At 47.8% G+C, this 12435-nt stretch overlaps 1 protein-coding gene across 1 annotated transcript; it reads left to right on the top strand.

The window, feature by feature from the left end:
* Window positions 1-934: 934 nt before the first annotated feature.
* On the top strand, window positions 935-12229 carry ARRDC5 (arrestin domain containing 5). The gene is made up of 3 exons (XM_065875164.1): window positions 935-1197; window positions 2651-2859; window positions 11660-12229. Exons 1-3 carry the CDS (start codon window positions 945-947, stop codon window positions 12185-12187), a joined length of 990 nt encoding a protein of 329 aa, XP_065731236.1. The 5' UTR covers window positions 935-944; the 3' UTR covers window positions 12188-12229.
* The last annotated feature ends 206 nt before the right edge of the window (window positions 12230-12435 follow it).

The following is a 12435-nucleotide window of genomic DNA, read 5'->3' on the forward strand; positions in this document are numbered from 1 at the left end:
TCTCGACAGTCATTAAGTCATTCAACAAACTTTAATTGTCCTCCCTTGCCTGAACCAGGCTCTGGGTTTGGCAAACAAATTCCTGCCCTAGAGGGACTTCCCAACCAATGGAGGAGACGCTGGCATAAAGACAAGTGTCAGCTGTGCAGAGAGAGAGAATGCTTCGTGGTGGTATCCGCGTTCACATGGAGCCCACCGTGCTCTGAGCATCTTCAAGACACAGCAGATTCCATGTCCTGGCCATGGCTATCATTTTCCTTCTAACACACACTGATATAAATATAGAGCTATTAAGGTGGAAATGACTGGGAATTCCCTGGCAGTCCAGTGGTTAAGACTCCGAGATTTCACTGCTGAGGGCACGGGTTCAATCCCTGCTCTGGGAGCTAAGAGCCCACAAGCTTCATGGTGTGGCCAAAACAAACAAACAGACAAAAGGTGAAAACGATTATCTGTGTAGGACCCAGCATCAATCTGTGAACCCTGAGAAAGGGGTGCACACACCCACATTTGGGGGCCATCGGATGGGGCAGAAAATACCCCTGGACTCATGCCCTGTGCCTCTCCATCTGTAAATAGAGCTCACAATGCCTGCCTCACCACCGGGTCTGGAAGAATTCTTCCCACCCAGGCCCCTAGACCTCTGGCAGGATGACAGTTGTTCCCTAGTCACCAGCAATGTTGGGATCTTGTGGTTTTCTTGTTCGTTATTTCCTAGGAAAAAGAGGTCAGGCTACCATTTCACCAACCAGTGAGGACTTTGGGATTCCCAAGCAGCCGCCCACTCCCAACAGCCTTGCCTCTCATCCTGGCCATTGGGAAACCCTTCCTGGAACCCTGGCTGGATGATGTCACAGACAGATGATGTCACTGTGGCCAAGGAACCGGGGATCTCAGTGACATGGGGGAGGGGGGAGGATGTTTCTCCGTCACCCCAACCCCCTATGTCTGTGGTGAAGTCCATTGAATTAGTGCTGCCCAAGGATGCGGTCTACCTGGCCGGCTCCAGCATAAAAGGGCAGGTGGTTCTAACTCTGAACAGCACCCTGGTGGACCCCATTGTGAAGGTGGAGCTCGTGGGAAGAGGTTATGTGGAGTGGAATGAAGAAATTGGGGCATCCCGCGATTATAGCCGAGATGTTATTTGCAACAACAAGGCTAACTATGTGCACAAGACAAAGACATTCCCAGTGGAGGGTAAGGACAAGGCCGGCCGCCAACCTTAGCCAGAATAGGAACCGGGGTCTGGAAGGTAAACACATCTGTTAGTCAATCAACAAACCCCCAGGGATATCAGAGCTCGGCAGAGGCCTGGTCCCGTGGTCACAGGGAAAGAGATAGGAGGGAGAAGGCTAGGAAAGCTCTCCGTGGGAAGGACTGACTAGTCCCCAACTCTGCCAGGTTCAAATCTAAAGTCTGGACAGACATCAGGAAGCCTAAGCTACCAGGAAACTATATGTCCTTTCCAAAATGTGTCCATGGGGGTGTTTCCGGGTAGTCCACAGTCAAGCAGAACACTTGGCCAATGCTTGACTGAACAAAGTTCAATTGTAGATTTTTTTTTTTAAATTTTAGATAGGGTAGCCTGGGAAGGTCTCTCCAAAGAGGTGACTACCAAGCTCAGATCTAGTGATGGGAGGGGGACCTGCCCAGATATCCAAGGGAGGAACGGCAACCTGCTGGGCCTTCATACTCAGCAATTAGGCCGCCTCTCGGTGTCCCGGTTAACCCACCTGGAGGATGGGAATAGGAAAAAGTCCTGCCTCCTAAGACTGCCTTGAGGACTTAATGATTTAATGGCATGTCGGGGAGGGCTCAGAATAGTGGGGTGGGGGGGAGGGGTATACAGTAATGCTTGTTAGGTGTTCGTTTTTTCAACCAAAACACTCCCCCACCCCTCACCACCCACATTATCAGCTATCACCCTTCTCCATTTCCAAGGGAAGCATCCTTTCCCCTCAGAAGCATCAGCCCCAAGCCTGCGATAGGTTCACTCATTTACTTCACAAACATGTATTAAGCACCTACTGTGCACAACAGCCATGGCAGATGCTGGGGATACAACAGCGAAGAAAACAGACAGGGTCCCTGGCGTCGCTGGGGTTGCCATCAGGTAGGGAAAACGCTCTAATAAGGGGGTTTTGGAGAAGTGCAAAAAAAAATAAAACAGGGAGGTCACAGAGATGGGGGGCAGTGTGAGTCCCTCCCCGGTCTTCCATCAGCACTCAGTCAATCAACAAATATTAAGCACCTACTGTATGCTGTGCACTGAAGGCCAAGCTCTGCCAGGGCAGGGAGATTTGCCTGCCTTGGGACCCAAGGTGTGTTTGTTGAATAAATATGCGATCGAATCCTGCAGCCAGACCTCCAGTTTCCCAGGCCCAGAGCAGGGGTGAGCAAGTCCTGGTCAGTGGTTTTGGGTGACCACCCCAGTCGCATCACCTACCCAGGGCATCGGTCTCCAGCCCAGCTGAGACCTAATATTTATGGGCCTAGGCTTTTTCGATCCCTAAAAATCACAGAGCTAAGCCTAGCTCAAGGACAAACAGGCCAGGTCCAAAACAAGCTCCCTGCCAAAACAATAAAGAAAGAAAAGAGGGAAGAAAAGATTCTAGAACCTTCTGATGGCATCGGTGTGTTTTGCTTTCAGATAATTGGTTAAGTGCAGGCAGCCGCACCTTTGACTTCCATTTCAACTTACCTGCCAGGCTCCCTTCTACCTTCACCAGCAAAAGTGGCCACGTCTTTTACTTCGTGCAGGCCTCCTGCATGGGTCGGGAGCACATTCTAGCCAAGAAGAGAAGGTACTTGTTGGTTCAAGGGACTTCTTCGGATTTCCACGCAGAAAACCCATTGCAGGTAGTGATGCAGAAGGAGCAGGGGTAGGGCATGTCCTCAAAGCTCCCCGGAGGAGGGGGAGGTGGGCAGCCAGGAGACAGGGGAGGCCGTGACCCGGAAGAAGGGAAGGTGTTGGCCGCTCCTCCGGCCCAGTGATTTCACAAACGAGGAATCAGAAACCAGGGCAGGAACTAAACCAGCGGCTCTCAACTGGGGTGATTCTGCCCCTGCGGGGGACACTGTGAGATGTCTGGGAACATTTTTGTTTGTCTCAACTGGGGAGGGGTGATGAGTGGGATCAAGAGAGTGTGGGCCAGGGATGACGCTCCACACCCCGCAGTGCCCCCCACAGAGAATGACATGGGCCCTGAATGTCCTTGACATTCGAGAATCAAGAGTGAGCAGAGGGACTTCCCTGGTGGTGCAGTGGTTAAGAATCCGCCTGCCAATGCAGGGGACACAGGTTTGAGCCCTGCTCCGGGAAAATCCCACATACCGCGGAGCAGCTAAGCCCGTGCACCACAACTACCGAGCCCACGAGCCACAACTACTAGCCCGCATGCCACAACTACTGAAGCCCTTGAGCCTAGAGCCCATGGTCCGCAACAAAGAGAAACCACCGCAATGAGAAACCCGTGCACCATGATGAAGAGTAGCCCCCACTCGCCCCAACTAGAGAAAGTCCGCGTGCAGCAACGAAGACCAAACGCAGCCAAAAATAAGTAAATAAATAAATGTTATTAAAAAAAAAAAAAGAGTGAGCAGAGGCCCCTCTGTGACCCCTGACTGAGGGTCCTGGGTGCTCGGTGACTCTCCAGGAACTGATAATGGAGGTGGTACCCCCCACCAAGAAGCACGGAAAGGGGATGCCCTCCATTCAGGGGGAAGGAAGGGCCTTGTGGCATCAGTCACCTGAGCGGAGGAAGTTTTTGGACAGCTTCTGGAGGCCAGGTGCAGAGGTGGAAGTAAGGGAGGGTGGACTTACATTGGCCAAAGTCACTTCACCTCCCTGGGGACCCATTTGTCATCAGAGTGTTGTGGCTGAGAGGGCTGGCATTTTAGTTTTCAACGTCCAAGTTAAAAATCCTAGCATCTCCACCTACCTGCTGTGTGACCCTCTGCAAGTGATGTGGCCTCTCTGTGCCTGCATTTCCTCATCTGTCAAATGGGCACAGAGATGGTGCCTGTCCCCTAGATCTCAGAAGGAGCAGTGAGTGGACTTCATGCAAATTCTGGACCTTGCACAGTGGCCGGCAGCGGTGGTAGGAGAGAGCCCCAGAATACTAAGGCCCCATAAATCTTGTCACTGCTGCTGCTGCCACAGGTAGCCTTTTTTTTTTTTTTTTTTTTTTTGGCTGTACCACATGGCATGTGGGATCTTAATTCCCTGACCAGGGATCAGACGTGCGCCCCCTGCATTGGAAGCATGGAGTCTTAACCACTGGACTGCCAGGGAAGTCCCGGGTAGTCTTACCTGTGTAACAGGGATCATCTCTAGCCCGGCCTACTTCAGGGGGGTAGATGCTTGGAGGGGTGGATCAGATGAAGCAGACCTGAGCTCAAGGCCCGCTTGGCCACCTGCTCCCTGTGTGACCCAGAGCGGGCTCTGGCCCTTCTCTGGCTCTTCCCTCAAGAGTTAATCTAGGGTTCAGGGGGCACAAGGCAGGAATTGGGGCAAAATGCTGGTATGGGACCACACCTAGCTTGAGATCTCTGCCGCCAGATCCTTCACTAGCCGATGGCCTTGGGCAATTAACAGCACCTCCCAGACCCTCGATTGTCCTGATCTGTACAATGGGAATACTACTACTACTAATCTTTCCTCGATTGTGGGGATCACAAAGCACCCAGCATGATGTGTACACATAGGGGATGCCTAGTAAATGGGAAGAGCTCAAATCATTATTATAGCAGCAAAGGGAGTTATTACAGATATGTTTTATTATTTATTTATTTATGGCTACACTGGGTCTTTGTTGCTTGCACGGGCTTTCTCTAGTTGCGGCGAGCAGGGGGCTACTCTTCAGTGCGGTGTGCGGGCTTCTTATTGTGGTGGCTTCTCTTGTTGCGGACCACGGACTTGAGGCATGCGTGCTTCAGTAGTGTGGCGCGTGGGCACCATAGCTGTGGTGCGCGGGCTCTAGAGCGCAGGCTCAGTAGTTGTGGCACACGGGCTTAGTTGCTCCGTGGCATGTGGCATCTTCCCGGACCAGGGCTCAAACCCGTGCCCCGTGCACTGGCAGGCAGATTCTTAACCACTGCATCACCAGGGAAGTCCCTACAGATATGTTTTGAGAGTACAGAAATATGATGTTTTCTTCAGCCACTCAGTACTGTTTTAATCAGATTGTAGGGGGTAGGGTGAGGACAGGAGCTGGTGGACCAGGGCAGAAGCTACTGCTCTGGTCCAAGTAGACACGGAGTCTTGACTCCTATAATCTGTCCTTCTCATAGCAGCTGAAAGGATTCAGGTGATGACCCTGCTCAGCCTTCCAGGGCTCCCACCTTCCACGGGGTAAAAGCTCAAGGCCTCCCTGTGGCCCCCAAGACCCTGCACCACCTGCCCCGTCCCCTCCCTGCCCTCCCCTCCTCCCTCTCTCCCCCTCACTCACTCTGCTCCCGACACACTGGCCTCCTTGCTGTTCCTCCAACACGCCAGGCATGGTGCTGCCCCAGGGCCTTTGCACAGGCTGTGTCCTCTGCCTGGAGCCCTGTGACAGAATCTTCCTATCCCTCCCCCTCATCCTTCAGATCTTTGCTTGGAAGCCAGGTCTTCAATCACCAGCATTGCTGATGCCCCAATGAACCGCCACAACCCCCACAGAAGGCAATATCCATATTAAAATGAACACGCACTTTGCCCCATCCATTTCCCTTCTAGAAAATTCTCCCATCGCTATCGTTTCACGTGTGTGACATGACCTCTCACTGCACTGTTTGTGGTGGCCAGAAACTGGCAACAGCTTAAATGTTTGTTGCTAAGTCAATTAAAGTAGCAGTACACAAAGGTCAACTCTACAGATACAGCAAAGAGAGAAAGAGAGAGAGACCAAGACACAGAGACAGAGAGTGAGGTAGCTCTCCCTCTCAGCACCTCCAAGTTACTGGGTTGAATGAGTAAAGCAAAGTTCAGAACAGCGTGTCTAGCCGTTGGTGGTAAAAACAAAAACTGCACAGAACTTCCTTGCAGGTGTAACAGACGTCTCTTTCCAGAGACCAGAGAAACCAGCAACAGACACTGCCTCCTGGGAGGGAGCAGGGGAGGGGCAAAATTTTTCCCCTTCCACTTTTTTTTTTTTAACATCTTTATTGATATACAACTCACATACCTTATAATTCACCCCTTTAAAATGTCCAAATCAGGACTTCCCTGGCGGTCCAGTGGTTAAGGTTCCATGCTTCCAACACAAGGGGCGTGTGTTTGATCCCTCATGGGGGAACTACGATCCCATGTGCTAAGCGGTGCGGCCAAATAAAAAATAAATAAATAAAAATAAAATAAAATGTCCAAATCAATGGCCTTTAGTGCATTCACACAGTTATACAGCCCTCACCACAGTCAGTTTTAGAACACTTTTATTATCCCCCAAAGAAGTCTTGCATCCCTTAGCTGTCACCCCCAAACCTCTCCGTCCCCTCCCCCAGCCACCACTAAATCCATTCTGTGTCTCTGTGGATTTGCCTGGTCTGGACGTCCCTCCCCTCACCTCTTGATGGACCTTGGATTGTTTCCACATTTTGGCTATTAGGAACCATGCTGCTACTAACATATGTGTGCAAGTTTTTACATGGACACGAGTTTTCATTTCTCATGGGTAGACACCACCCCATTTTACATTCCCACCAGCCATGAACGAGGGTTCCAATTTTTCCACATTCACTCCTCTCTGTGTACCTTTAGAATTTTGAAAGACGTGACCTGTTGCCTCTTCCAACAAGCAGTATCATTGGGTAGAGGACATGTCCCCAAGACCTTTTCTAACCAAGAAGCCTGAAAGAGTTGGCATCCTGACTCCCCTTACCTCACCCCCTTGCCTAACCTCCTATCTTATCCCTATCAGAAATGTACCATTAGGGCTTCCCTGGTGGCGCAGTGGTTAAGAATCTGCCTGCCAATGTAGGACACCTGGGTTCGAGCCCTGGTCCGGGAAGATCCCACATGCCACAGAGCAAATAAGCCCGTGCGCCACAACTACTGAGCCTGCGCTCTAGAGCCCATGAGCCACAACTATGGAGCCCATGTGCCTAGAGCCCATGCTCCGCAACAAGAGAAGCCACTGCAATGAGAAGCCCGCGCACCACAACGAAGAGTAACACCCGCTCGCTGCAACTAGAGAAATCCCGTGCACAGCAATGAAGACCCAAAGCAGCCATAAATAAATAAATAAACAACAACAACAAAAGAAATGCACCATTAAAAAAAAAAAAAAGGAATGTACCATTTATATGTCCCTCTCCAGACCAGAGCAGAGACTGGACTGGTCTTCACTGCTATGGGTTTTCCTTGAACTTTGCACCAAGTTGATACAAACAAATACTGGTTGAATGAATGAATCCCCGCAAAGTTTCATATATGCCAAAGGAATATGGGGTCCCAAAAAACTCCTGGGTGTGGAAAATCAATGTTGAGTTTGTGCCCTAATATTCTTGGAAATCAGAGCCCTGTGGCCACCCCACCTGGCCTGGTGCGGGGGTCTCTCTGATGGGCCACCCCTGATGCCTCTCAGCACCTCCTTCAGGACCAGGACAGAACTGCTGGCTTGGCCTTGAGTTAGGGCAGTGAGTCCTTTAATGCCTGCAGGGTCCTAACGCATGCAACGAATTTTCGAATAAGACTGGAGGGGTTTAGAATGAAATGGGCTGCAATTAGCCTTCCAAGAGGAGGGAAAGAGTGGGAAGGCTGAAGATAGGCAGAAGCCAGAGGCAGAGGGTAGGAGGTGAGGCTGAAGGGGTTGGGGGGGGTGGGGGTCAGCCTGAGGTCTCCAAGAGGAAGGGCATTGAACCTAGAACAGTGTTTTTCAAACCTCAGGTCATGACCCGCTAGTGGGGTGCAAAATCCATTTAGCAAGTTGCAAAGCATATTTCTACAAAATGAAAGGATAGGCAGTACCAAAATAGAAAAATATCAAAAAATATCAATTTTGCGGGTTGCAAACGTTGTTGTTCTTAATATAAAATAAGAAAACAGAACAGAGAATAAAATAAGTAGAATAGAAAATATCAGAAAAAGTCCACTTGGTGGGTTGCCATTAATTTTTTAAAATGAAAACAGAGAATAGAATATGTCAGAAAATATAAATTTGGTGGGTTGCAACAGATTTTGTTTTTATAAAATCAATGTGTAGGACTGAATAGAATAGTATTGAATACGTAAAAGGGGATAGAATTTACCAGAAAAAATAAATTTGGTGGGTTACAACATTTTCGTTTTATATAAAACAAAATGATAGAATAGAATAGCGTAAGTAGACTAGAAATAACAGAAAAATCAATTCAGAGGGTCCAATCAACAGTTTTTAAAAGAATAGATGAAATAGAATAGAAGAGGATAGAAGAGGAATTCTCAGCAGGCATGTAGCAAGGATAAGCATTATTTCATGAAACTTATTTCTCTTTCATAGATTTAGATGCCGCTGGATATATAGATTTGTGGTTTTTGCCACAATATTAAAATCTACATTTCAACTATGAGTTGCGGTTTTTAAAAAAAGAATAATATGTAACAAATACTCTATGTGGCCTGCAGAGTCTAAAAGATTTATCATCAGGCTCTTTACAGAAAAAAATTCATCAACTCTATGTCCTAGACCAACTCTTTCTTTTAAATTGTAGTATAGTTGATTTACAATATTACATTAGTTTCTGGTGTATAACAGTGACTCAATATTTTTATAGACTATACTCCATTTAAAGTTATTACAAAATAATGGCTATATTTCCTTGTGCTGTATAATATACCCTTGTTAATCGTTTACTTTGTATATAGTAGCCTGTGTCTCTCTCTTTATTTTTAGTGGAGTATAGTTGCTTTACAATGTTGTGTTAGTTTCTGCTGTACAGCGAAGTGAATCAGCCACATGTATACATGTATCCCCTCTTCCTTGGATTTCCCTCCCATTTAGGTCACCACAGAGCACTGAGTAGAGCTCCCTGTGCTATACAGCAGGTTCTCATTAGTTATCTATCTTATACCGAGTAGTATATATATGTCACCCCTAATCTCCCAATCTGTCCCACCCTCCCCTTCCCCCCTTGGTATCCATACGTCGTCTGTTCCCTACGTCTGTGTCTCCATTTCTGCTCTGCAAATAAGTTCATCTATACTATTTTTCTAGATTCCACATATATGCGTTAATATATGATACTTGTTTTTCTCCTACTGTCTTACTTCCCTCTGTATGACAGTCTCTAGGTCCATCCATGTCTCTGCAAATGGTGCAGTTTCATTCCTTTCTATGACTGAGTAATATTCCATTGTATATATGTACCACATCTTCTTTATCCATTCCTCTGTTGATGGACACTTAGGTTGCTTCCATGACCTGGTTATTGTAAGTAGTGCTGCAATGACCATTGGGGTGCATGTATCTTTTTGAATTATGGCTTTCTCCAGGTATATGCCCAGGAGTGGAATTGCTGGGTCATATAGTAGTTCTATTTTTGGTTTTTTAAGGAACCTCCATACTGTTCTCAATAGTGACTGTACCAATTTACATTCCCACCAACAGTGTAAGTGTGTGCCCTTTTCTCCACACCCTCTCTAGCATTTATTGTTTGTAGACTTTTTAATGATAGCCATTCTGACTGGTGTGAGGTGATACCTCATTGTAGTTCTGATTTGCATTTCTCTAGTAATTAGTGACGTTGAGCATCTTTTCATGTGTTTGTTAGCCATCTGTATGTCTTCTTTGGAGAAATGTCTATTTAGGTCTTCTGCCCATTTTTTTTTTTTTTTTTTTGGCGGTACGTGGGCCTCTCACTGTCGTGGCCTCTCCCGTTGCGGAGTACAGGCTCCGGACGCGCAGGCTCAGTGGCCATGGCTCACGGGCCCAGCCGCTCCGCGGCATGTGGGATCTTCCCGGACCGGGGCACGAACCCGTGTCCCCTGCATCGGCAGGCGGACTCTCAACCACTGCGCCACCAGGGAAGCCCTACTTTTAGTTTTTTGAGGAACCTCCATACTGTTCTCCACAGCGGCTGCACCAATTTACATTCCCACCAACAGTGTACGAGGGTTCCCTTTCCTCCACATCCTGGCCAGCGTCTGCCATTTGTAGAATTTTTGATGATACCCATTCTGACAGGTGTGAGGCGCTATCTCATTGTGGTTTTGATTTCTATTTCTCTGGATTAGCCACGTTGAGCCTTTTTTCGTGTGCCTATTGCCCATCTGTATATCTTCTTTGGTAGAGCAACTCTTTCTTGTATGTAAGCCCAAGAAGTGTCTTCAGATGCTCCTTCAAGCTCTTTTATGATGTCAAACACACATGGAAACAATATAAATGTCTATCCTTCCCTAGCCGTCCAGTGGTTAGGACTCCATGCTTCCACTGCAGGGGGTGCAGGTTCAATCCCCGGTCAGGGAACTAGGATCCTGCATGCCACACAGCACGGCAAAAAAAAAAAAAAAAAAATTATATATATACATAAAATATGCATATAATATATATATATAAATGTCTATCCTGGAGGGGGAAGGGTAAATTAACTATTTTGCAACACTTTCCATTGCCATCGTGGAAACAAATGAATCAGAATGACAGGCACCAACATGAATGTCTTTCAAACACAGGATGTTAAGCTAGAAAAGCAGGTTGCTGGAAAAGATATGAGGCTTGATTTATTTAAAACATTCAGATATGTCAAACAATACTGTGTACTTCTACCACAAATAAATAAATGTACTCCTAAACAATACAAACATTTGCATGAGCATGACAAATGCCACACACACACACACACACACACACACACACACACACACACATGCTTGTAAAAGTATTAAGTTCCTCTGGAAGAAGATACAGGAAGTCAGCAGAAGTGGAGAGCAAATCGTTGGAAGCGCACTCCACCTCACATCAAATCTTTTATTTTATTTCATTTATTTATTTATTTTTTGGTCACATGGCTTGCAGGATCTTAGTTCCCTGGCCAGGGATCAAACCTGGGCCTCAGCAGTGAAAGCGCCAAGTCCTAGCCCTTGGACGGCCAGAGAACTCCCTCGAGTCTTTTACAATAGTACCCACAAATAAAAAGCCAAATGTTACCCAAGCCAAACATTAAACATAACGTATATGTGACTTTATTTGCAATCCAACAGCTAACCAATTGATATAAAGGCTGCTTTTTGAAGCTTTTATTTAAACACGTTACATAATTTCAACTCTACAGTTTTCATGATTCAGAGCCCATAATATTTTCTCCTTAAGTCTGAACTACTTGAGTAAGCCCTAGGTTTGGGCTTAGACCATAAGACATTCCCTGTCTTCCAGAAAACTAAGACTCAGAGAAGTCAAGGCACTGGTACAAGGTCACACAGCAAGTGAGTTATGGAGCTGGGGATAAAGCCAGGGCCTTGTGAATTTCTTAGGTCTATTTTACAGACAAGGAAATTGACAGTCAGCATGGCAAAGGATTTTGATTAAATGGCAAAGCTGGGAATGACTTTGGGCTGCAAAATCCCCAAGACTCCAGATTCCATCCCAGTGCCTCTTACTAGGAGAGTCCCAAAGGCTCAAGGCTTTGGTGGACTGTTGGGTGAGCAAGTGGATCTTGTGGCCGCAATGCCTCACAATTGTCCATTCCCCCCACCTCCTTCTAGAATCCTCTGTTCGTGGAGGCCAAGAAAAAGATCTCCTACAATTGCTGCAGACAGGGCACCATCTGCCTGCAGATCCAGATGGAAAAGAACACCTTCACGCCAGGGGAGAGGGTCATTTTCACCACGGAAATCAACAACCAGACCAGCAAGCGCATCAAGAAGGTCATCTTCGCCCTCTACGCCCACGTGCAGTACGAGGGCTTCACACCCAATGCAGAGCGACACTCAAGGGTGGACAGCAGCGAGCTGCTTCGGCAGGAGGCCAACATCCAAATCACACCCTTCAACACCACCAAGATCGTCAGCACTTTCTACCTCCCGCCCGTGCTGTCCGTGAGCGGCGGCACACAGGACAGCGAGATCATGAACACCTACTACGAGCTGGTCAGCACCGTCCACCTGCCCTGGTCCCTGACCAGTGTCAAGGTCAAGGTGCCCATCATTATCACCAGAGCCCCCGTGGACTCAGACAGCTGCGGGCTGCTGGACGGGAGCAGTGTTACCGTGAGCCTGGATCATCAGAATTAAACGCCCAAACGTCTAAATATTTCAAGTTTTATCAAACTCTAAGGCAGGTCCTTCCTTTGCCTCGTGCAGATGGCCTTCAGATGAGTCCAGGCTTGGGCAGCACGTAGTGTGAAACTTGCCAAGCTCCAGCCGGGCGGTCATCCATTTCTCCCATCCCAAGAAAGATCACTCAATACCAGTAGAGGACAAAGCCTTCCAGACTGACAAAGCCTTCCAGGACCGCACCCCAGTTAGCACCCCAGACCCAC

Source organism: Phocoena phocoena, chromosome 3 (assembly GCF_963924675.1).
Source record: "Phocoena phocoena chromosome 3, mPhoPho1.1, whole genome shotgun sequence".
NCBI classification, from domain to species: domain Eukaryota; kingdom Metazoa; phylum Chordata; class Mammalia; order Artiodactyla; family Phocoenidae; genus Phocoena; species Phocoena phocoena.

What these genes read in the sequence shown, in the direction of transcription:
- ARRDC5 (XM_065875164.1), top strand. Translation starts at nt 945, where the DNA reads ATGTCTGTGGTGAAGTCCATTGAATTAGTGCTGCCCAAGGATGCGGTC. An exon ending in AAAGACATTCCCAGTGGAGG is followed by an intron (nt 1,198 to 2,650) that starts GTAAGGACAAGG and finishes TTTTGCTTTCAG; the next exon opens with ATAATTGGTTAAGTGCAGGC. An exon ending in ACGCAGAAAACCCATTGCAG is followed by an intron (nt 2,860 to 11,659) that starts GTAGTGATGCAG and finishes ACCTCCTTCTAG; the next exon opens with AATCCTCTGTTCGTGGAGGC.